The sequence below is a fragment of the Octodon degus genome, unplaced genomic scaffold (assembly GCF_000260255.1).
Source record: "Octodon degus isolate 3935 unplaced genomic scaffold, OctDeg1.0 scaffold00029, whole genome shotgun sequence".
NCBI lineage: Eukaryota > Metazoa > Chordata > Mammalia > Rodentia > Octodontidae > Octodon > Octodon degus.
The window spans coordinates 16408388-16433041 of NW_004524605.1; the positions used below are offsets into that span (position 1 = coordinate 16408388).

The 24654-nt window shown below is 49.4% G+C and overlaps 1 protein-coding gene across 2 annotated transcripts in view; it reads right to left on the reverse strand.

Moving 5' to 3' along the window:
• Window positions 1–1062: 1062 nt before the first annotated feature.
• The window catches only part of C1qtnf2 (C1q and TNF related 2), a 28978-nt gene continuing 5386 nt past the window's right edge, over window positions 1063–24654 (reverse strand). Inside the window, exons 2-5 of one of the 2 annotated variants that reach the window (XM_023713198.1) lie at window positions 19684–19818; window positions 16827–16902; window positions 8062–8314; window positions 1063–1853 (exon numbers count right to left, since the gene is read on the reverse strand). In XM_023713198.1, the coding sequence (XP_023568966.1) occupies window positions 1240–1853; window positions 8062–8305 (858 nt within the window). In that variant the 5' untranslated portion in view covers window positions 8306–8314; window positions 16827–16902; window positions 19684–19818 and the 3' untranslated portion in view covers window positions 1063–1239. The remainder of the gene's footprint in view (window positions 1854–8061; window positions 8315–16826; window positions 16903–19683; window positions 19819–24654) is intronic. The other variant, XM_023713197.1, reaches the window with a different exon arrangement.

The following is a 24654-nucleotide window of genomic DNA, read 5'->3' on the forward strand; positions in this document are numbered from 1 at the left end:
CCTCACATGTGTCCAGCCCTCCTCACAGCAAGGCCTCAGTACTTGCAGCTCATTGGCCAGCGGCCCCTCCTCCCAGTGCTTTGCAATCACTCTACTTCCTGCTTTGGGGCTCAGCTTAAAAATAAATCTCTTGGGCTGGCCAGATAGCTCAACAGACTAAAGCACCTGCTTACGCAGGCACAGCGACCTGGGTTCAATCCCCTGTGTGCTGTGCTGGCCCCACCCCCGGGGCACCCTGAGATGGCGATTGAGACTGAGCGCGACCACTGGTGCCTGTAATCCCAGTGCTTGGGAGGTTGAAAATAGGAGGATCACTAGGAGTCCAACCTAGTAGTGAGACGCTGTAGACCCTGTATAAAAATAGATAAACAAAATCTCTTGATACAGATGGCACCAGACCGAGGATGATTCAACTTATTATTTTTTTTTTTTTTAAACTTTAGGGCTGATAGAAAAACAAGACACAGTGAGCAGTGAGCAGTGACTGTCCTTTGAGCCTCAGTCTTTTCCCTCTCAATGTGCAGTTGTGCGGTGGCCGAGGCTGAGCGGCTGACATTCTACAGTGTGCTGAGCTGCTAAGGGGTGGCGGATGCTGCTCGGAGCAGGTGTGCTTCGGCTGTGCGCCGGCAGTTTACAGTGGGGTTCTGGGGCGCAGCGCCAGCCTAGGTGCCGGAGCACAGATACGGACTGGGCAGAGCCACAGAGCCTTGGGAGAGGAGGACGGGAGCTGGCTCTTGAGCCACACAGTGCTCACGAGGTGTGCAGATCCATATGCATCCATAACTGTCTTCTTAAAATCTGTAGACGCTATGTAGATAAACCCCAAAAAGATGAATTTTGACACTAATGCCAGCCTCTTCCCTGTCTCCTGTTATTTCTGCAACTCTTAACCCCAGCAGGTCCTTTCTACCCTGGTGTTACACTAATTGTTTGTTTGTAAATTGTCTGTCCCACTGGAACGTAAGCCCCATGAGGATAACAACCTGTCCTCCCCACTGCTGTCACTCGCAGATAGGTGTGGCCCAATGCCTGCTATGTGGTGGATACTAAGACACTGAGTGAGTAGATAAATAGTTGAATAAAAACACTCAGGTTTAATGATGGGAAAAATGTAAAAAGCAGCAAAGGAGGTTGGCCTGAGGATAGGAGCCTCCAAGACTCCCAACCGCAGCGACATCCTGCTCTGTGAGCACAAGTCCGGAAGCCCAGTCCCTGCCCAGTGGCTGCACGCCGGCCCGTCTATAGCTCATTGGGGTTGTCCTGGTCTGCATAGATGAGGAAGCCCGTGAAGAGGCTGTCAGTCCAGTACGGGTCATAGAAGAGCCCATTCTGCTCTGAGTAGAAGATCTGCAGCCAGACCTCATCCCCCTGCTTGAGGGCCAGGATGGTGGAGCCCGAGGCCACATCGTGGTTGCCGGTGTTGGCGTCGAAGGTCCGGATGCGGTACTGGCCGTTATGCACAAGGCCGATGGCCAGGTGCTTGTTGGCCAGGGTGATGTCATAAGTGAAGTAGTAGATCCCTGGCACGCCACAGATGAACTTGCCACTGGATGAGTTGTAGTGGCCACCCTCGTTCATCAGAATCTTGTCAAATTTGATGGGCAGCCTCTCTCGAGGGTAGCTCTTGGTCACCGCCACTGAGAAAGCTGACTTGGGCCGGCCACTGCCACAGCTGCAGGGGCCCGGCAGGCCTGGTTCCCCCTTCTTGCCCTTGGGCCCTTTCTTGCCTGGTGTGCCGTGCTTCCCAGGGGTACCACTGACCCCCTTGGGGCCACGAGGGCCAGCCAGCCCGATGGCCCCAGCTTTGCCCTTTGGTCCTTGCTTTCCGCGGTTACCTGTCCGGCCAGGTGGACCTGGAAGACAGAGAAGTAAGTGTTATGGAGGGTCTGTTATGGGCCCAGGCAGAAGCTGGGGGCCGTGGCTTTTCCCTTTGCAGTAGGAGCTCTCAGGAAATGGGAAGAACACGATTGTTGTGGGGTAGTACGGAATGAAGCAGATCTTAGCTGGGAGGGTGGCACATGCCCATGATCGATCCCAGGTGTAGTCAGCTTAGCAAGACTGGGGGAGAGCAGGGAGAGAGAGAGAGAGAGAGAGAGAGAGAGAGAGAGAGAGAGAGAGAGAGAGAGAGAGAGAGAGAGAGAGAGAGAACATGGAGAACTAGCAGTGGGGCAAATCCAATCCTGGAAACCTGGGGGACTTTTGTGGTCTGATGGTATTGCTTTCTAGAACCACTGTGGGTCAGGGTAAAAAGAGCAACTCAGCAATTCATATTCTTCCTTTTCCTGCCCCTGGAGAAGGGCTTGGCTTGTCTGCTAGATCAACTCTCCTGTGGGCTCTTCCGGCAGTGGGCCGAGCAGGTAACTGCAAGAAACCTCTTGGCTTCAAAACACTGACTTAAGATTCCTGCCGAGAGTACAGGGCGCTGTCCACACGTATGAAGGTTGTCTTGTAGTATTGCTTATAATAGCCGAAAAAAATAGAAACAAACGCCCCATCCAAAAGGAAATGACCAGAAAGTTATGGCCATCTATACTGTAGAATTTATATAGATGTTTAAATGCTGAGTTATATTTATATGTCTTATATGAAGCCATCTCTTAATTATGCTAAGAGGCAAGGCCTAGTGGCAGCATCTTTCATCTTAAAAGGGAAACCACAATGCTAAATGCTTTAATATGCATTTAGTCAGCTAGGTGTGGTGGTACAGGCCTGTAATCTCATCACTTGGGAGGCCAAGGCAGAAGGATCGCTTTGAGTTTGAGGCCAGCCTGGGCTACAAAGTGAGTTCAAGGGCAGCCTGAACTGCATAATGAAACCCTGTCTTGCTAAGACAAAACAAAACAAACAAACAAAAAACCCCTGAAAAACATTGAGTACGCAGGATGGTGCCTGGATTAGGGGAAATACTCGCTAGCTATGGGCTGGCGCTCCCTGTAGGACATTTTCCCCAGTCATGATTTCCTACAGGATGCCGCTTGGTTTTTTAATATTAACACTTCACAAAAAAAGCTTCTCTTTTTTTGGCTTAGTTTTGTCAGAGAAGGGTATTCCATTGTCATTTAAATATTGTAGGTGCGTGAATTCAGCAAAATAATCCAATACAGTCCAGTAGTCCACAATAGTAGTGGGTTTTCCATAAGACTGGCAATGTCAGAAGTTGTTGACTTGAGCCTTTTACAGCTCAGCATATTAATATGGCTTTACTTTTTATACTTCGTTTTTATACTTTTCTGCTGAATAGTGAAGACCAAGATAAAGCAAGACCTATATAACAAGAAGTGTAGCTTTTGTATCTGATAAGGTGATACAAATGAGTGACCATTTTGTATCTGTATATTCAAAATAGTTAGGATGAATAAACAGCTACTTTCTTTTAATTCAGTGAATAGAAAGATTTGTTCTAACAGTGTTTGCAGACAGGATATCATGTCTGCATCTTGTACAATGAATAACTACTAAGACAATAAAATGCAACATATTAATTATTGAAACTGTTCTGCTAATCGATTTTGAAACTGTCACATTGCTATTTGTTTCTCAATAAAATTATTTTAAAAAAACCAACAACATACATTTCTTGCAATACAACATTTTTGGCCAGTGAGTATACTGGAAACATTTTTATGATTATTTGACACAACATGTTTTTAAAAAATGAATAAAAATTTGAGCTGCATGTGAACATGGGTCTGGAAGCCCGCTGAGCGTCGACCGGGCCTGCTTCCAAAGGCAGCTGCTGTGGGGCCGCACCTCCCTGGATCGCAGGCCCTGTGACCACCACACGAACTGCCAGGTGGTTATGGTTTAGGTCTAGCTGGTGCCCCGGAGCCTCACGTGTTCAGAAGTGGGGCTCCTGGAAGGTGACTGGATCTTGGGGTGCGATGCTCCTCAGCGGGTTAATCCCCAGGGGAGCACCTAGCTGCGTGGCAAGGCGTGGGGGCGTGGCCTCCAGGCTCCTCCCCCGGCTCCGCCCCCTGGGCTGGGACCCGCTTCCTTCAGCAGCTGTGTGCCTTGGAGCCAGCCGTGGACTGTAACAGCGGGCAGGAGTCAACTAACCCAGGAGGCAAAGTCAGCTTCTCCTTCAGTTCGTGCGCGTTAGGTGTTGTGCCCAGCAACGAGAAAATAACTGAGACAAGATCAAGAAGGACAGATTTTAGGCATTTTACATCTGACAAGGTACTTTGTCCCATGCACATAGGTAGACATCTCTCCATGTTTTAGAGTTCAGAGTGAACGTGTAATGTGTTTTTCTGTTTTGAATAATAATTGGGAAGTGGATTTCCAAGTAACATTTTCTTGGTGAAAATCCAGTTTTGAGGAACAGACTGCTTATATCAAGTGCCCGATGTCTGGTATTATTAGACACCTAAAATAATGCACATGGTATGACTGAATCCCCAAACAGCGGCCAGGAAGGACAGACACCTGCCAATGGGCAGCCTAAGGAGGCGGAGGGTGTGAGGCAATAGTGACTAAGCAGGACTTTGTGTTGTTTGAATGTAACGTAGTGAGACTGTGTTTTTGTTTTAGTTGTACCACTGAGAAGAAGCCCAGATGTGGTGTGCCGCCTATAATCTAGCACTCAGGAGGCTGAGGCAGGAAGATCGCAAGTACAAGGCCAACTGAGACTACAGAGCAAGACCCTGCCTCAAAAAACCAAAAATGGCTGGGTATAGTGATGCATACCTGTAATTCCAGCACTCAGGAGGCTGAGACAGGAGGATCACTGTGCATCTGAGGTCAGCCTGGGCTACATAGCGAGACTCTGTCTTAAAAAACAAAATAAAGCAAAACCAATCCAAAAGTAAAACTAACTAACTAAATAAATAAATAAAGAAGGGGGCTTGAGTTGTAGTTCAGGAGTAGATGTTCTGCCTGTGTGTGAGGCCTTAGTTCAATCTCCAGCACTAGAAAGGGGAAGACAGAAAAACAAGAATAAAAAAATAAAATCAAGAAAATCACAAAGCTGGTCCTTGATAAGGTGAAAAGAAACAAGGTGGGAGAAGGAGCCTAGAGCGGAGGGACAGTAGAGATGATCATTTTGGCTTGCGTGTTTTCCCAGGAGACAAGGAGATAAGGAACCTTACCAGGAAGGTCAACCATGATTTGTCTACTGGGACTCCTTTAAAAAACAAACAAACAAACCCAAAAAACAGATTGATTGATTGATGGGTTGATTGATTGATTCATTCATTCATTTAGAGACAGAGTTTTACTATGTAGTTCAGGCTGGCCTTGAAGTCACTATTTAGACAAGCTGGTCTTGAAGTTGCTGTGACCCTCCTGCCTCAGCCTCCCAAGTGCTAGAATTATAGGCATGCACTACTACACCCAGCGCTCGCTCTCTCTCTCTCTCTCTCTCTCTCTCTCTCTCTCTCTCTCTCTCTCTCTTTTCTTTTCTTTGAGACAGGGTTTTTCTCTGCAGTTCAGTCTGGCCTCAAACTCACTTTGTAGCTAGGCTAGACTCAAACTCATGGTGAATCTCCAGTCTCAGCTTTCCAAGTGCTTGGATTACAGCTGTGTACCATCATGCCCAGCTTTTTTTTTTTTTTTTAAACAAAGTATTGCTGTATAGCTCAGGCTGGCGTCAAAAATGGTGATCCTCCTGCCTCAGCCTCTTGAGGGAGTGTGCCACCCATGCCTAGCTTTTATTTATTTATTTTTTGGGTGGAACCGGGGATCGAATTTAGGCCCTTGCGCTTGCCAGGGAAGCGCTTATTCCACTGAGCCATCTCCCCGGCCCCCATGCCTAGCTTATGCTTTCTTCTTGATTCCCTTTTTAGGAATCTCCAGGACACACTGAATTTACTTTTCAAGACCTTGCTTCAGATGGATTTGCTGTGGGGCAGAAGGGTGGCCAGCCATGCCCCCAACTTCCTGTGGGTTGTGCATGTCAGGACTCTGCCTCTGTCTCCCTCCCAACGTGCAGTCCTCAGTGGGGACTCATGCTGTGGGTGTCGGGAGAGATGGCCCGAAGCAGCCGCCTTCACCCTCCTCACTCCCCATCACAGCAGGCGCCCTCCTGGAGGAGCCGAAGACAAGCTCATCTCAGGGAGGTGGTAGCTGGCCAGCTGAGGCACCATCTGGACCTGAGTCCACCTCCTGGGTGGGAATGGAGCACCGCGACGGGAAGCGCCTGCCTGGCTGGGGCAAGAGCCTGAGTGCAAGCCCCTGTTTGCACTCTCTCTTTCCTGGGAAGCAGGCACTGGGAGCGTTAGCTTGGTGTGGATGGAAGTGCTGGATCTGAGCCTGCTCCCAGACTATGGAAGTCTAGGCAATCGACTAGGAGGGGGCGCTAACAGATACTGCGCGCCCACTCGGAGACACATTTCTCTTGGTGTTCTGCTTCGTCTTGCTGCCACCCAGCGAGGCGGAGGGATGCTGTTGTTATCCCTGCTGAAGGTGAGGAAGCTGAGGTTTGAGGAGGCTAAGGCCTTTGCCAAAATGAGTATCCAAGTTTGCCCCCAAAGTCCAAGTGCTGGCAGCTCTGACCTGCTGCTCTGCTCACCCGACCTCATCTGGGATGTGGGCTGGTAAAAATGTCTCCTTGAAGGGTGGCACTAGCAGTCAGAAGAGGAACTTACTCACAAGGGCTTCTTCACCGTCATAACATCGTGCAAAGGAGAGGTGCTTTGAGGGCCAAGGTGCGGCTCAGGGCTAGAGCCTGTGCTTAGCATGTTCGTGTTAGGTCCTAGGTTCGATCCTCAGCACCATATTTAATACTGAATTTTCCTATTGATTAGAGAATGTTAATACTAAAATTCTGGGTAATCATTTAGAAATATGAGGAATGTAAAGCTGAAATGGCCTACAGACAGTGTTCAACCTGTTTATAACCAGCCTAGCACCCTTGCTTGGGGAACTACAGTTCTACCTGAGGGGATCCCAGTGGGACTGTTGGTCACAATGGCCAACCCAATCATCACCACTCACAGAAACCCAGGGGTGGCACATGTCCCACCTCTGGCAGTGGTGGCCTTCCTCTCGAGAATCAAGAGGCTCTCTGTTTTTTTTTTTTTTTTTTTTTTAATTTTATTGAGAAACAAATATCGATGAGACAGTTTCAAAGCTGATTAATAGGACAGTTTCAGTAATTAATACATTGTATATTGTTATCTTCTTAGTGATTATCCACAGTACAAGATTCAGACATGATATCCTGTCCAAACACTATCAGTACAAATCTTTTTCTCATTGAATTAAGAGAAAATAGCTGTATATCTATCCTAACTATATTGAATATACAGATACAAAATGGTCCTTCCTTTGTATTTCCTTTTTTTGTTTAATCCTGTCAGAAATGGGTATTCCATTGGCATCTAAATACTATAGGCGCGTGAATTCAGCAAAACAATCCAACATAGTCAACATAGTCTAGCAGGCCACAATAGTAGTGGGTTATCCGCAGAAGTTGTTGACGTGAGCCTTTCACAGCTCAGCATCAAGAGGCTCTCTGTTCCTAGGATATCAGTGAGGCCCAGGAGGGTCAGTTCTCCAGGGAAGTTCAGGGCAGATAAAGCCGTGAGGTCTTGAACCCACATGTTGCCATTTAAGAATCCCCAGCCTCTGAGAGGTTAAAGCAAACACAAAGAGAGCAGAACCCCAAACAGTTGGGTTCTTTTGGTACTAGGAACCGAACTCAGAACCTTGTGCTTGGAAGGCAGGCGTTGTGCCACTGAGCTATATCCCCAGCCCCTGACAATGATACTGAAGCTCCTGGATTTGTCTCTGTTCCAATAAAGTCCATTTTAGGTTGTAAATTGGGCTTCTGTCACTTGTATCCACAGGAGTTTTGAAATATATTTCCGGAGATTTGCAAAACTTCGCTTAGAATTCAGAGGTACAGCAGAGGCAGGAACATGAGATTTGATGCCCTTGGTTCCTTTTGGAATATATTGTCCTGTTTATAAAGAATCATAGGGCTGGGAATATAGCTCAGTGGCATAAGTGCCAGCCTGGCAAGCTCAAGGTCCTGAGTTCAATCCCTAGTACCACCCCCCCCAAAAGAACCAGTAATGTAATAAAGGGAATAATGATAGGAGCGGGGAAGTGGCCTCTTACCTTCCTCGCCGCTATCACCCCGGTCCCCATCCTGGCCATCCTGGCCGTCTTTGCCTGGAAAGCCCATTCTTCCTACTGTTCCTGAGGGCCCTGGGGCTCCTGGGGGGCCTGGGGGGCCCTGGGGACCAGGCAGGCTGCAGACAAGTTGAGGGGCACCCTTCTGGGAGTCTCTGCGGGTGAAGGCAGCAAGCAGCGGGTCGGCAGCACAGGGGAGGGCGCATGCCAGGAGCACCCAGGGGATCATCGTGGGCACCTGTGGGAGTGAAAGAGCTGCGGCAGGTGAGTGTGACCATGGCGCTGGCCTGCTGAACAGTCTCAGGGCATTTGGAGGAGAGGGGAAAGGAAGGGGAGAAGGGAGGAGGGGGAGGAGGGGGAGGAGGAAGGCAGAGGAGGAGAGAGCTGCAGCTGGGGAAGCTTCATTGTGCCTCTTTTTCTATCTATCTGTCTCTGTCTGTCTGTCTATCTGGTACAGGGTCTTACTATGCTTCTCTGACTCATAGTGATCCTCCTGTCTCAGTCTCCCCAGTGCTGGGCTTACAGGTGTGCATCACCATGCCCAGGCTTGGTGGCATCAGGGCGTGCTCTAGGTTCCAGAGCCTGAATGGCATGTGGTACCAGGGATGGAACCTGGGTCCTTGCACTTGCCAGGCAGGCCCTTAGCCTGCCATCTATCTCCCAGCCCTTCACTGTGTTTCTGTCCCCTGCGCTTTCCCATGTGATACAGACAGCCTGACATGGGCTATCCCAGCTTGAGGTATTAGGATGAGCTGAGTCATGTGCCCAGAGGACACCCTGGGGGAGTGACACTCATCACTAGACTGTCACCTTCTCAAGTGGCAGAAATGGATACGGCGCTCACTGTCCTGGGATGATGACCTGAGGAGCTCTGGATGAGAGTCGTGATCTGCGGTTTTCATCTGTCCTATGGTGTGAATGAAAGCTACAGGATGGAAACATTGAGTGATAGGCGAGGATCTGCACCTGGGCTGCTTCTCAGCGTGCCTCAGGACCTGGGTTTGAAGACAGAGGGAGGAAGCAGTGTGGCAGGGAGGGCATCTGAGTGACACTGGCAGGCTCGAGAGGCACACACTAAGACCTCGCCCAACTCTGCTCCTTCTTTACAGCAGCCCTGCGTGACACAGGCAGGCCAGGCATGGTGACGCCAGAAGGTGAGCAATGGTGCCCATCATGTGGTCAGCAGGGGCAGGGCTGGGGGTGTGATCCAGGTCCCAGGCTGGGTGGTGTCCTCAAGGCTGGTGGTAGCGGGAGCATAGTGTCTCTGAGACCTGTGTGTTCTGCACCCAGAGAGGATCTCGCCCCTGCCCTTGCACTGTGCGTGGAACTGAGGCTCTGCGCAGAAATAAGTGACTTGCTTAAGCCTGCTCAACACATCGTCTCTGTTCTTTTCATTCGACATCCTTTCCCTCTAGAATGAAACTAGATCAGTCATTCCAGGCATGACTTCCGGCCACGGGGTTGAGCCCGGAAGTGGTAACTTGACTTGTGACCTCAAGCTAGTCTTTTCTCCTCTCTGATCCTCTGAACAACAGGCACCTGTACTAGAGCAGTGGCTCCCAAACTTGATTGCACATCAGATCTACCTGGAGGGCTTACTGAATGGGTCTGGAGGTATGACTCAGTGGTAGAGCTCATGCCTGTAGCGAGCCTGAGGCCCTGGGTTTGATCCCTGGTATTGCTAAAGAAGAACATAAGAAACAGATGGTTGGGGTGGGAAGTGGTGGCACATGTGGCTACCTAATCAGAGCACGATGGTACTGGTGGGTAGCTGTGATGCTGGCAACAGGACAGGGACATTGCTTAAATGTTGAGCTCACATCTCCTCCCTGGGCAGTAAACCTTCCTTCGCTTCCAAGGCTGCTTTGCATCTAGGACTGGGAATTATGTGTGCTTTGGGGCTGCCTGTGGGAAGGCAGGCTGGGAAGTGGGCTGACCCCACATCCCTCCTAGTTGCTCAGGGTCTGCCACAGCTGTGGCACCGATGTCCAACAGAGGTGTACCTCGGAGCGAGCATTTGCCTTTTCTTGTCCTCAGAGGGCTTCTTTAGGTAAGTGCCATAGAGAAGCCATTGATTGGCCAGGGGCTAACCAGGTACTGCTTCAGCAGCTACAGGGCCGGTGAGCATCTGCTTAGGCAAGAGCAGGGACTAGGTTCAATCTCCAGTACCACATGCAGCACCGGTCCCCCCCACCCCCCATGCATTGAGCTGGCCAAAGAGACTGTGCGTGGTGCACAAACCTGTAATCCCAGCATGGGGGTGGGGGAGTGACTTGAAGACAGGAGGATCACTACGATTCCGGGCTGCGTAGTGAGACCCTGTGCCAAATACATAAAAGCAGTTGTGGGGCTGGGGAGATAACTCCGCAGTCTAGACACCTGCCTGGCAAGCACAAGGACTTGAGTCCTATCCCCGGTACTGCATGCCATGCTGGCCCCAGAAAGCCAGGCATGCCACATCTGCCACTGAAACCCAGCATGGTGGAGTACGAGCTTGTAATCTCAGTGCTGGGGAGGCTAAGACAGGGAGATCACTATGAATCTGAACTGTGTAGCCAGATCCTGTATCAAATAAGTAAATAAATATACATGCAGCTGCAGGGCAACCCCTGGGGCCATCTGACTCTCGGGAGCTGTTCACACTGCCCTTCCCAGCTCCCAGATGTGCTGCCTAATCCCTTCTAGCCACACACTCCCTCTCTGGTGTGTCTTCTCTCAGTAATTCTTTCCCATTCCTAAAAACCACGTAGTTGCGTCATGTAGTAACGAAGCTACTTGCTTTCCAATTTGTTCAGTCCCAGTTAAAGCAGGGGCCAGACCTCAGCTTGGGGATAGTGTGTGCCTTCTGTCTCCGTACCTCTGCTGTAATGTCCCTATCAAATTGCACACACATGTGCAGCAGGGTCCCCCACCCACCCCGTGCTTATTAGGGACCTATTGAGCACTAGGCGTAGTCTTTTGAGAACTGCACTGTGAAGCATGGAGCCAAAAGCCCCTGTTGGACTTCACATTTTAGTGCTTAGAAAGACAGTAAATATTTACCCATAGAACATTTAGGATGTAAGTACAGTATATGCACAGAAGGGGCAAAAAGCAAGGAAAGGGATGGAAAACTTGGATGGAAAGTACGTTTTTTTAATTTAGCAGAGTTTATTATAGCAGATAACAATTCATAAAGAAGGCAGTGAGAACCAAGAGAGAGGGCTGGGGAGATGGCTCAGTGGCACAAGTGCCTGCCAGGCAAGCTCAAGGGCCTGAGTTCGATGTCCAGTACCAAAAAAGGAAAGAGAAAGAAAGAGAACCAAGTGAGATATAAAAAGCTCCTCCTAGCTGTGGCAGAAAGTATTTACAGTGGCATGTGGCGGCACACTTCTGTAATCCTAGCACTTAGGAGGCTGAGGCAGGATGATTGCTGTGAGTTCGAGGCCAGCCTAAGTCATATAGTGAGTTCAAGACTGGCCTGAACTACACAGCAAGGCTGTGCCTAAAGAGAAAGAAAGAAAGGAAAAAGAAAAGATTTATGGATGCAGAAGCGTGTTGGTTGGTTGCCACTGGGAGTTTGGCTTACTGGGGCAGGTGTGTCAGCCTACGCCTGCCATGGGTGTGGCCTGGCTGTCAGCAGCTTGTGATTGGGTGGAAGCTCAGCTGTGATTGGCTGGTGCTCAGCTGTTTGTTGCAAGCATACACTTTTAGGTTGCATTTTGTTTACATATTAAGTCAGGTTGCAATGTCATAGGGAATCCAAGGTGTAGGGGTAGCTTTAGGCTGATTTTAATTTAATAATATCAATACATTTAATTTAAAAAGAAAAACATAGAAGTATTGAGACTCAGGTGCCTCACATAAAGCATAAGATGAAATTTCACCTCATATTAAGAAAAAGAAGAGAAAGGTAGGACTGTAAAATGGTACAGCCGCTGTGGAAGATACTGTTGAAATTCCTCAAAAATTTAAGAATAGAATGGTCATCTGATGCAGAGTCCAAATCAGAATCTTGAGGAGATACCAACACTGCCGTGCTCAGTGCAGCATTCTTTGTAACAGTCAGGAAATGGTGCAAGAGAAGTATTCCTTGCTCACTGATGGACAGATAAGGAAAATCTGGTAGATACCAATAGTGGAATATTACTTAGCCTGGAAAAGGAAGCCCTGCCATTCGTAACACCACGAGTGAACCTGGAAGACACTGTGCTAAGTGAAATAAGCCATTCCCAGAAGGAAAGGTCTTTCAGGATTCTATGTGGATAAGCTGCCTGTAGCAGTCAGAGCCAGGGAGCAGAGAAGGCAGCCTGTGTTGGTGAGGGTGTGATGTGGGATGGTGGGATGTGGGATGTGGGATGGTGGGGTGGTGGAGTGTGGGATGTGGGATGTGGGATGTGGGATATGGGATGGTGGGATGTGGGATGTGGGATGGTGGGATGTGGGATGTGGGATGGTGGGATGGTGGGTTATGGGATATGGGATGTGGGATGGTGGGGTGGTGGGGTTGTGGGATGTGGGATGTGGGATATGGGATGGTGGGATGTGGGATGTGGGATGGTGGGATATAAGATGTGGGATGGTGGGATGTGGGATGTGGAATGTGGGATATGGGATGGTGGGATGTGGGATGTGGGATGTGGGATGTGGGATGTGGGATGGTAGGATATGGGATGTGGGATGTGGGATGGTGGGATGTGGGATGGTGGGATGTGGGATGATGGGATGTGGGATGGTGGGATGTGGGATGTGGGATGGTGGGATGTGGGATGATGGGATGTGGGATGGTGGGATGGTGGGGTGGTGGGATGTGTGGGATGGTGGGATGGTGGGGTGGTGGGGAGGTGGGGTGGTGGGATGTGGGAGGGTGGGATGTGGGATGTGGGAGGGTGGGATGTGGGATGGTGGGATGGTGGGATGTGGGATGTGGAGTGGTGGAATGGTGTGGTGGTGGGTTGGTGGGGTGGTGGGATGTGGGATGTGGGATGTGGGATGGTGGGATGGTGGGATGTGGGATGTGGGATGGTGGGGTGGTGGGATGTGGAATGGTGGGATGTGCGATGTGGGATGTGGGATGTGGGATGGTGGGATGTGGGATGTGGGATGTGGAGTGGTGGGATGGTGCGGTGGTGGGTTGGTGGGGCGGTGGGATGGTGGGATGTGGGATGGTGGGATATGGGATGTGGGATGGTGGGATGTGGGATGGTGGGATGTGGGATGGGGGATGGTGGGATGTGGGATGGGGGATGGTGGGATGTGGGATGGGGGATGTGGCATGGTGACAAGTGGGATGGTGGGATGGCAATGGTGAGGCCCCCTGTTGTCATGGCGATGGTCAGGGAAGGCAGGCCACCACAGGTGCAGGTGGTATTCCACCAGGTATGCTTCCCAGTCCCCCATGGAGCCTCCTTTGATGCTTTAACCCACTCTGAGTACAAGGCATAGGGGACTACACATCATGCATGTCTATCCATTCTCACAGAGTCTTGGGCACATCCCATGAGCACACAGGAGACCCTGGCAACCCTGGAGGGGAGCATGGAGTCAGGCTCAAGGCCGTACTAGGGACGAGAGAAGCCTGCGGCACTATGTAAAGAAAGATGTGGATGGAGGGACACAGAGTGCTGGGTGTCTGGTCGCCTGGAGAGTTGCAGAGATGACTTGGTGGGTGACTGTCAGAGGGCGTTGACACTGCCTGAGGCCCCCGAGGTGCTTCTTGTCAAGAGGAGAGGTCAGCCTACAGGGCTGAATTTGCAGAGGCTCCGTTGAGAGCCTGTTCCATTGCTCTCAGACTTTTCAGACCAAGAGTTTAAAAATGTAGACAGGGCAGTGGACCATGTCATTGGGAGCCAGGAGGGACAATGGGCCTGTGCCTGAGGCTCGCAGGAGGAAGTTAGGTGGGAGACGGCGTAGCTTCCCTGGGCAGAAGGAGTAAGAGCGTGTGTCGCTGCTGGGAGTGGAAGGGGCCGACTACGTCTAACCCTGCCAGGGGACATGGAAGGTATGAGACCTCTGGCAGCAGGACTCGCCTGGGCCGAAGGGATCCTGATGGAAGCTGAGTGACCCTGATAATGTTAACCAGGAGAGGTGGACACCACAAGGCCACAGCCGAGGGAAGCCTGGACTTGCCGTAGAACAACAAACGTGTACTGGCCGCGTCACAGGCCCAGCCCCTGTGGGTGAAGCTCCATGAGATAGGCAGCTCTCTGCTTGCTAGGCCAGAGATGTGGAACAGCAGCCCTTCAGCCTGCAGAGAGGGGAGCTGAGCAAGGGCGGGGATGGGAAGGAGCGTGTGCTCCCCTGAATGGAGACTGCGTGTGTGTGACCTGAGGGTGGAGAGCTCCACGGGGAGGCTCCTCACTGACTAAATCTCATAAAAGGGCAGAGAGAGCAAGAGTAAAGTTGTTGGGGTGTGTGTGTGTGTGTGCGCGCGCGCGGGCCAGGAATTTAAAGTTCATTGCATTTCATTGTATTTCTAGTGTTATACTTGGTCACAGTAGGCTGCATATGTGACAGAGGAGGTGGCAGGTGGTCTGGCAAATGTCATGGCGGTGGTAGGAGAATGGAGGTGCTTGGAGAAAGCTGTGATCCACACAGTCCCCAGGCCCTGGGATCACCGGCTCGTTCCCTTTCCTTCTTGGAAGGTGAAATCGGTTGGCATCGCATAGGGCCTCCCACAGTAGGAAGTGAATTTTCAGTGCAGGAGAGAGTGAAGCGGAGGGTGAAGAAGGAAGCAGGTGGGAGGCAGAGACAATCCTGCGAAGATCTCAGCTAGCAAGAAGGAGAAAGCCAGGCGAAAGGGAGGGGTCAGCCCTGCCTCCGCTCCCCTCCGCTCTTTGTAACAAATCCTGGCATTTCTTCTTTGCAGCGCTGGGGCTGGAACCCCGGGGCTTGTCACGCTAGGCTAGTGCTCTACCACTGAGCCGCACCCTAGGCCTCACTGAGCCGCTGTGGCCCAGAAAGGGACATCGTGGTCCCAGCCGGAGTGGAGAGGGGCGAAGCCCTGGAAAGCGCGGGGAGGAAGGGCTTTCTCAGAGCGGGGCGCTGTGAGGTCTCTGCATCCCCAGAGAAGTCGGGCACCTGAGCCAGGAACTGTTTTGGAAAGAGGAGGAGAGGCTAGGCTGGCTGGGTTCCGAATCTGGAGGGCAACGAGGAGCACCTTGGAGTCAAGCAAGGCTCCCAACAGTCTCCCTGCTCCCCACTCCCCACCACGGAGCACTGAGGAAAGGAGGCTGGGGGGGGTGCCAGGAAGGTGAGAGGGGAGCCCAGATCCCGGGCCTCAGGCAGGCTCACTCCCAGGGCCTCAGACCTCACTTTAGAATCGCAAACTTGAGGAGGGCGCCAACGCTTCATTCACAGATGGGGAAACAGACAAAGCACCTTTACCGCACACCCACACCGCTGGGGCCCTGTGTGAGGTGCTCTGTGTCCCTGCATCATTTTACTGGCCGCGCACAGTAAACCTGACTGCCGCCGCAGTAGCACACTTATATCCCCTTTTCCAAGGAAAGAGACAGAGGCTCCCAGAACTCAAATGACCTCCCAGGACACAGGCAGACAGGGACAGACGCAGGCCGCATGTTGGCGCTTACTCCACTCTCCCTGGGCCCTTCCCTGTTCATTTTGTGTTTGTTTTTCTTCTTACCCTCCAGTTTAAAGAGGAGGAAGTGGGCCAGGGAGATGGCTCAGTAGAATAAGTGCTTGCTGGGCAAGTGTGAGGGCCTGAGTTCAATCCCCCCTTCCACAAAAGTAAAAAGGGGGAGAAAGCAGAGAGACCAATTTGCTCATGTTTACACAACTAGTTGGTGGCAGAAGTTATGTTTGTTTGTTTGATTTTTGCGGAACTGGGGATTGTACTCAGACCCTTGCACTTGCCAGGGAAGCACTTATTCCACTAAGCCATCTCCCCAGCCCCCAGAAGCTATGTTTGAACTTGGGTTGGGCTGTCCCAGGACCCAAGTGGTTTCCATGATGTCAGCATTTCTTACATTTTTCCTCCCAAATATCCCGACTTACAGGAGACCTTGCAGCACACACCAAGCTGCACAGAGGAATGAAAAATCTCTTTGATATCTTGTGCTTTATTTTATAAACACACACACACACACACACACACACACATGCCGTGACTTTGAAAATGTTTTCTTAGGAGACCCTAAATACACATACACGCATGCTTCAGGAAAACCTTCTGATACTTGGCTTAGCCATCGCATTGGGGCAAGGAAAATGGAGCCCTGCTGCCCCCGAGCCACAATGCTCAGGATGATGTGCCCCAGGGCCTGAGCCAAAGGATGGGCGTACAGGAAGCACCGAGTCACCCCCTCAGTGGGTCCTGCCACAGCGGCCTTCTCCCTGTTGTGCTCACTGCTCCCAGCTCCCTCTCCTCTCCTGTAGCCGGCTAAGGAATCATGAAAATCAGCCACTTGCTTCCCCAAGACTCTCCTGCAGCTGCTGACTGCGAACAGCGAATGTCAGATGCTCTGAGAGCTTGCAAGCTGGCCCCAGCCTTGCTTGGCCTCTCTCAGCTCCTCCCTCTTCACTCCCTGCAGCCTCCTGGCCTCCAGCCTCCGCTGCATCGAGCAGCCCCAGTGGCCAGCGCTCCACCCTTTGGCTTGCAGGCTGTTTGTCCCACTGTTTCAGCTTCAGTGTCACTTCCTGCAGGTCCCCTCTCTAGGACTTCCTCCCCTGCAGCTTTCTTTTTTGCCATGGACCTTAGTTTCTTTTCTGGCCCTGACAGCAACCCGCTGGTCTTTACTTTATTTGGTTACCTCTCCCGTGAGTCTCCAGTAAAATGTAAGTGTCCTGGGAACAGGCCCCAGCTGTCCGCCTGGCTTCAGACTTTCTCTGTACCATGAGTATTTAAGGAATGTTTGCTTGATTAATAAAAGAAAAAGCAGCGTGCCTACATTTCAAAGTCATGGTGTGTGTGTGCACACATGCAAGTGTGCATGTCCTCAAAAAAGTCTGTGACAAGGAGAAAAAAAGCCAGTGGCCTAAGTCCAAAAAAGGCACCAATGGCCCTAACTCAGGTAACTGTTTTCTTTCTTTCTTTTTCTTTTTTTTTTTGGTGGAACTGGTGATTGAACTCAGGCCCTTGCACTTGCCAGCCCCTAGTAACTGTTTTCTAACCTAACTCAGACTTCATCTCTTTCTGTGAGCTCCTCCATATAGGATTTCTTTTCTGCCCCCTGAGGCTGGGGAAGAGGGTGTGGGGCTGGCACAATACCCTAGATACTCCACAATGGTCTTTCAATTGATCTGAAAGAAAATAAGCACTCTTACTTACCTAGATAGCCTTTTTCTGGGTGTGGAAAGGAGTGAGTTGGATAGGAAAGGCTTTGTTATCGCCTTCTGGCTGAAAGAGAAAACTGTTGGCTGGTTAAGCCCCAGGAATGGAATCATGGGGCGCTAACTGCGGGTGGGTGAGTTCTGAGCCTGGCTTGCACATGCCCAGTCCTGGGCTGCTCGCCGCTCAGGAGAGCGGCTAATGGCTCACACGTGTGCCTGTTCTCTGAGAGCTGTTCCAGGGGCCAGGGTGCGGCAGCCCAGTCTGCTGTCCAGGGACCAGCTTTTCTCTTTCCCGCCTTTGCCCCTGACCCATGGGGCATGATGCTCTGCGGTGATACCAGAAGGGCGGAAGTGGGGCTGTGTTATCTCCTGGGAGTGTGGTCTGCCCTTGTAGATACAATACCGCAGAACACTTGTCTGGCCCTTGAACGGGGCTCTGGAGCCTGGAAGCAGCATAACCTCTGCTTGGAGATTTAATCACATAAATTATGCTCCAATGACTATTTTATTTGAAGTTTAAAACAATGCTTAACTCAATGTTTAAGAACCATGGGAAGGGCCGGGGAGATCGCTCAGTGGCATAAGCGCCTGTCTGGCAAGCCACGGGGTTTGTGGGAGTGATGAGATTACATTCAAAGTCTTGAGCATGGAGTCTGACGCTGTACAAACTCACTGGCTGGACAGAGCTTAGCCCGCAAACCCTGTTCTCACCCTGCCCCAGAACCCCTCAGAGTTGTCTGCTTCACCCTTCACCTCCGTTCCCATCTCATCTCAGAAAGGTCGCCCTGCTCCTGCTCATACAGCCTGTTCTTCCTGGGAAGGCCCTGGGCCCAATCTGTGGTCTTGGATTTCCTTGCTTTTGGCTTCTTGACTGTCTATCCCTCCTGTAAAGTCCAGAAAAGCGGAGGCTGTACTGTTGCTCTCTCCTGTACCACCAGACCCTGGCCAGGGCCCACATACAGCATTCTCAACACACAGTTGTTAAACAGTCTTGACTTAAAATTGTCATTCTTCTAAAGTATCAACAGAATCACAAAAGATATCAGCCTCAAGTGATGGCTTGTAACCCCAGCCATCTGAGAGGCGGAGGCAAGTTCAAGGCCAGCTTGGGCAGCTTCATGAGAACCTGGTGTCCAACAGGCTGGGTAGCTTAGTGCTCCTTGGAATCAATCTCCAGGACAAAAACAAGATATTCTGATAAATACGTAGACATCAAAGTCACATGAGGCTACTGAGGAGACCTGGGTAATAACTGGCCTTGGATTCAGAAGCCCCTGAGTACCAGTTTGCAATTTACTGGTCATCATGGGACTGTGACATTGCATTAGAACTGGACTTGGCTTCCTCACCTGTAAAATGAGGATAAGAACACTTATCTTACCAGACTGTTCTGAGATTTAACATGATGAATGTGAAAGCAAAACATCGAAGTTACAGCCCTGTCCAAAACTGGAATGCAGGTGAGCCAAGGGGTCACAGTGCTGGCCTCCCCAGGAGCTCCTGGAGGGTTTCAGGAGGACACCTCACCCTGGTGGAAGAGGACATCTGAACCTGACCCAACAGGACTATTCTATTTGGAGTAAAAAGTGACAAGTCTGCTAGTCAGGACAAGACAGAGCTTGCTCACCGATGAAGCTTGCTGAAAACCCACTTTAATGGGAGTAAGAATTCTATAATGGAAAACACCCTGCCCTCTCCAAATTCCAAGAAACAAATTGGAAGCAGCCCTCTCCAGTTTCTCTGAAAAGCTAAGGAGATGGAGGACTGGAGGCGAAGGGCCAGCTGCAGCCCCACACAGTACCCTCGTGGGGCCCCCTTTCCTGGGATTCCAAGATGGGGGTGTATATGGAAACCATTCCGTATCCAGAGAGTAAATAACAAAGTATTAAAAGTCCTAGAGCCCTCATGCCGCAGGCCTCCAGGGGGAAACACTGATCAGCTATTTTCTTTCTTCCTCTCTCCCTATTTTTGGCTCTGCTGAAAGCAAAAGAAAAAGAGGTCCAAGGAGAAATTCTGACCCAAAGAGGGTTCAGGAGCCAGGATCTTGCAGGCTGTCTCAGCAGGCATTCCTGCAAACACACAGCAGGTTGGCCTTGGAGTGAAAGCTGCACAATCGGAACTTCTGATATATCCACCCAAGTGCTTTCAAGTCAGCAAGCATGGCATGTAATGTGGTGGGCAGTAGGACCCACCCACTGGGCCCCAGGAAGCCTAGGGCTGAGTGTCAGCTGCCTCCAAGCCAAAGCCATCAAGCTTTGTACCCGCCCACAGCCCATAGCCGTGGCAGCTGTTCCATGCAACGTGGAGACCAGGGACTGCAGAGAGGGAGAAGGATACAGCTGCTGTTCAGGATGTGAGGGGGAGGGAAGGGGCCAGAGTGTGCTTGAATTCCAGGTTCCAGCTTCTCCAGAGGGACAGCCTCCACGTGGCAGGTCAAGGTGGTGGGGGAGGGTGTTCAAACGCCACAGGCCACTAGGGAAATGACACAAGTCATTTCAGAGGATCTCACCAATGCATTAAACATAAAAAGAAGGCAAAATGAATTCCAGTGTGTTACTTAGCCTGATATTGTACATGCTAAATATCATGACTTTAACGTACAATCATTACAAAAATTATTATTGTGACATTTTATGTTCTGTAAGTGACGCTAAGCCTGTGGGGCCCAGTGGTGTAGTCACACTTGCAGCACTTCTCAGTTCAGTCTGGCCATATTCCAAGTGGTCCAAAGTCTTGCAGTGGCCACCAGACTCATTCAACACAGCTGCCCGAGTTCACATCCCACAGATTAGCTGGGTGTGCTTGTCATGGCTTGTGTCCTTTAAAAGGTCATCTGTTGAACACTTAATCCTCAAATTCATATACTAGTGGCAGTTGGAGGTGAGACCTCTGGGAGGTAATTAGATGAGGTCATGAGGATGGGGCCCCATGACGGCCTTAGTGGCTTCATAAGAAGAGAGAGCAGCCCAGGCTAGCCTTCTTGCTCTTTCTCACCAGGTGATGCTCTCTACATATTATAACGCAAGGAGAAACCCTCACCAGAGACTGGTGCCGCACTCCTGGACTTCCTAGCCCCTAAAACCATGAGCTACACAAGCCTCTATTCTTTGTCATACTGGAGCTTGAACTCAGAACCTTCTCTCTGAGCAATGTCCTCAGTTCCCCCCACCTTTATATTCTGAGACAGGATCTCACTAATTCACTACATTGGTCAGTCTGGGCTCAAATGACCTCAGCCTACCAGAGTTCTGGCATTACAGATGTGCACCATCAAAATAGGCTTAAACCTCTATTCTTTATAAAGTAGTCTCAGGTATTTTGTTATAGTAACAGAAAACAGACCAAGATGTTTTACAAGTTACATATCCTCTTTCCCTTGGCTTCTTTATTCTCTAAAATTAGAGAAGATTATGAGGATTAATGCTCCTAGCAAAAAGTCTGACATATGGCCAGAAATGTAAAAGCATTAAGTGGTTTCACTTACGTTTGTTTGAGTTGTATTTCTGCCAACTTCTACCTGAAGAAGGTCTTAGAGAAGTTTGGCCTTTGTACCTACACTGCTCCTTCTGTTCTGGGGCAAGGATGAGGCACTGCCTTTGCCCTACACCTTTGAGACTTCTGGTTCATTTGTGCCAAGTAATACAAAGATAAATGGATCAATGAGATGGTGCTTATGTCATCAAGGGCTGGGGGCAAATGAGACATAGTGTGTGCAATGTGTGTAAGTGTGTGTGTGTGTGTGTGTGTGTGTGTGTGTGTGTGCTAGGTGCCACAGTGTAGAGCTTGGATGCCTACTGAAGGTGTGGTTCATTGTCATCATTTCTGAGGCAGACATCGGGAATCTGGAGGAGAAGAGATGTGGTTGCTGCTTTGTCCAGTCTAAGTCCTATAACTGTGCCGCTAGACTGACACTGGATAGGTCCACTCGTGTGGCCAGGGCAGGACTTGTGCTCCTTTTTTCTGTACACCCCATTCCCCAAAGAGCACCCAGGACCAGATGGGAGGTAGGGGAAGAAAACTAGGGGACTACATGAGCCCTCACAGTGGTATAGAAAGAGCCACACTTGCAGATCCAGGAATTGAGAAACGATGAATCCTCAACTTTGAAGGTCATGAAGGAGATGTTTTGGAGTAGCATGAAGCTTTCTGTAGAGTCACTTCTGGTCAGGCCTCGATGGATATTCAAGCTGACCCTAATCATCTGACACAGGTCTAGCCTGAGAGATCACAGAGCCAGTCTGGTGGTCAAGAGTCATTTTCTAGCTGCTCAACAATAACTTGCTTTTATGCAAGTTATTTAACCTCTTTTCACCTTGTTTCCTTATCTGTGAAATGGTAACTGTATAGTCTTATTTGAATCATTTGAATTCAAAGTAGCACTGTGTAAATATATTTATTGTTTCACGCCCCATGTAAAATCAGAAATACCTCTAAATCCCCAAATGAGGAATTTGTCAAAAACCTGGAAGACAATGTCAGTTATCAACTGCAGATTTCGCTTGTTATAGTCACATGATAGCACCATTCTAACAGGCAAACAGGTGTACCTGGTATCTTAGTTACCTTTCTTATTGCTAAGACAAAATACCCAACACCCAAAGTTAAGTGAGCGAAGGTTTATTTAGTTCACAGTTTCCAGAGGTGTCAGTCCATAATCAGCTGGCTCCAAGGCAGGGTGGCCTGGCAGAGGGGCATCGCAGAGGAAAAACAGTTCACGGTGGGCAGAAGGTAGCAAAGCAACAAGGGACAGCTGCAGTTCTTCCTGTCCCTGCTATCTTATCTAAGCCACCTACCTTTAGGGTGGGTAGCACTCACATTCTTAATCCTAGAGTCCTTGATTCTAGCATTGCACTGTGAACCAATCCCAGCATCACACATGATCCATCCATCTCTGAAAAAGCCCTACCTATGAATCACATGAGGCTTTGTAGGGAGATCTAGGCCTAAGCCATAACATTCCACCCTTGGACCCCCCAATGCATATTCCTTTATACAAAAGGAATTCAGTCCATCTCTAAGTGTTGCCAAAGTTCTGACAGTTTCAGCACTGCTGAAAAGTCCAAGTCCAAAGATGCTTTTGAGATTGAAGGCAGACTCTTAACTGTATAAATGAAAAGGAAGTTGAACACTCTCAACGTTCACTAGCAAAAGATAGACATTATGATTCTAAAAGGTACAAAAAGGAGGATACAAAGGAATGAGACCAGAGCAAAATGCAGACCAGACCAAAATTCAGGAGGGCAAACATTAAGTCCTATAGTTCCATATCCAGCTTCCCCAGCTATCTGTGGCAAGATGTGAACTGTAAAGCCCTTCACTAGCTTCACCCTCTGGCCCTGCCAATGGTTGTACCTACCACGGATTCCCTCTTGGGCCAGCTCTGTTTCCTCCTCTGTTTTCCTCAGCTAACCTGCATTCCTGGATCCTCCAAACTTCTGTGGTGTCTACTACACCTCTGGCTTCACACCCACATCTTCACACATTGCCCTCTCAGGGCACAATGCCTGGCCTCCCAAGCCATGTCTGAAATCTGGGTGGAAGACTTCTTGACCCCACAACTCTTGTAGTCTGCATGCTCCTAAAACCAGCACCAGGTGGATGCCACCAGCTACGCCAGTAGCCAGGCTTACTTCTCTCTGGGCTGTGGTGGTCGAGTGCCTATGAAGGAAATCCTGAGGAACAACCTCTCTAGGCTGCTGCCATTCTGGAACATGATACTCTGGGGCTACCTTCTCAAAGTAAAGTCTTCCTTTGCAAGGCTATAAAGGCTGGAGTCCTGCTGGTTCTTTTGGTGTCCTCAAGCCATCTTTCTTGTATTTTTCTGAAATACTTGGCCCATTTTTGGTTCTGTTCCATCTTTGTAGACTGCAACCTTGCTGGGGTTTTCTTTCTGGCCAGACTCACAAAATTTTTAATCATTCTACTGGCTCTTTGGTCTTATCAACATAAATTTGGCTAAAATCTTCAATAGTAGCCATGCCACTGCCTCAACATTAGACTGACTTGAAATTTCTTCTACAAGATTAGTCTGTCACCCTTAATCTCAGTTTCATGTAGCCTCTGGACATGAACAACATGCAAACAAACTTTCTGCCATTAAATACCACACATAATCTGGGGACCAATAGCCTGTGTAGTCCTTATTCCTAGCAGAAACCCCCTGAGCATGGTCTTTATCAGCAGGATTTCTATCAGCATTCTGGTCTTCTGAGCTCTGACCAGAATCTCCCAGCCAGTACAGCCTTAGGTGTTTCAGCTATACCTTTTCAGATGGAATTTCCACACCTTTCCAAACTCTTCCCACAGACAAGTCCCAAAGGCTTCTAAGCCACACAGTCAGGTATAGTCATAGCAATGGCCCCACTTGGACTACCAAATGCTGTCTTAGTTATATTTCTCATTGCTGAGACAAAATATGCAACACCCAGTGTTAAATGAGGGAAGAGTTATTTAGCTCATAGTTTGTAGAGGTTTCAGCCTATAATTGGCTGGCTCCAAGGCAAGGTGGTATAGCAGAAACAGTTCATGGTGAGCAGAGAGTAGCAAGGCAATATGTTATAGGGTAATAATATCATTCAGCTTCTCTTCTGGAGGGTTAACAACTTAAGTTTGCAGAGTGAAAGTTAGAGAAAAAGAAGGGCTACAAGGACAGCCAACATCTTGGCCCCAGCCTTTCAAGGTCAGTGAGGACTCAGGACTTAAGAGAACCTATACTGTAACATCCTGTAACTCAGTGATGTCCCAAATTTACTATGAGGAGACTATGAGGCCACAGAGGAAAGTGATCAATGATGTAAAGTGTGCCTAAGGAGAGTCACATGGAGAGAAAACATTCTCTCAGGCTTTTACAGAGAGCAAATTGGCCAAACAATGGCCGTGACTCATCCACTTGGCTGACACTCACAAAGGATCTATAAACTGCAATTCAGGGTTTCAGGATAAATCCTGAGGGGATTTAACTGACCTTGTCAGATACAAAAGTTACATTTCTTGTTATATAGGTCTTGGTCTATCTTGGTCTTAATCATCCAGCAGAAAAGCATAAAAACGAGGTATGAAAAGTAAAGCCATACTAATATGCTGAGCTGTAAAGGGCTCAAGACAACAACTTCTGATATTCCAGTCCTATGGATAATCTACTTTTATGGACTACTGGACTATATTGGATTATTTTACTGAATTCATGCACCTACAATATTTAAATGGCAATGGAATATCCATCTCTGACAAAATTAAACAAAAAAGGAGATACAAATGAAAGACCATTTTGTATCTGTATATACAAAATAGGATATATATATATATATA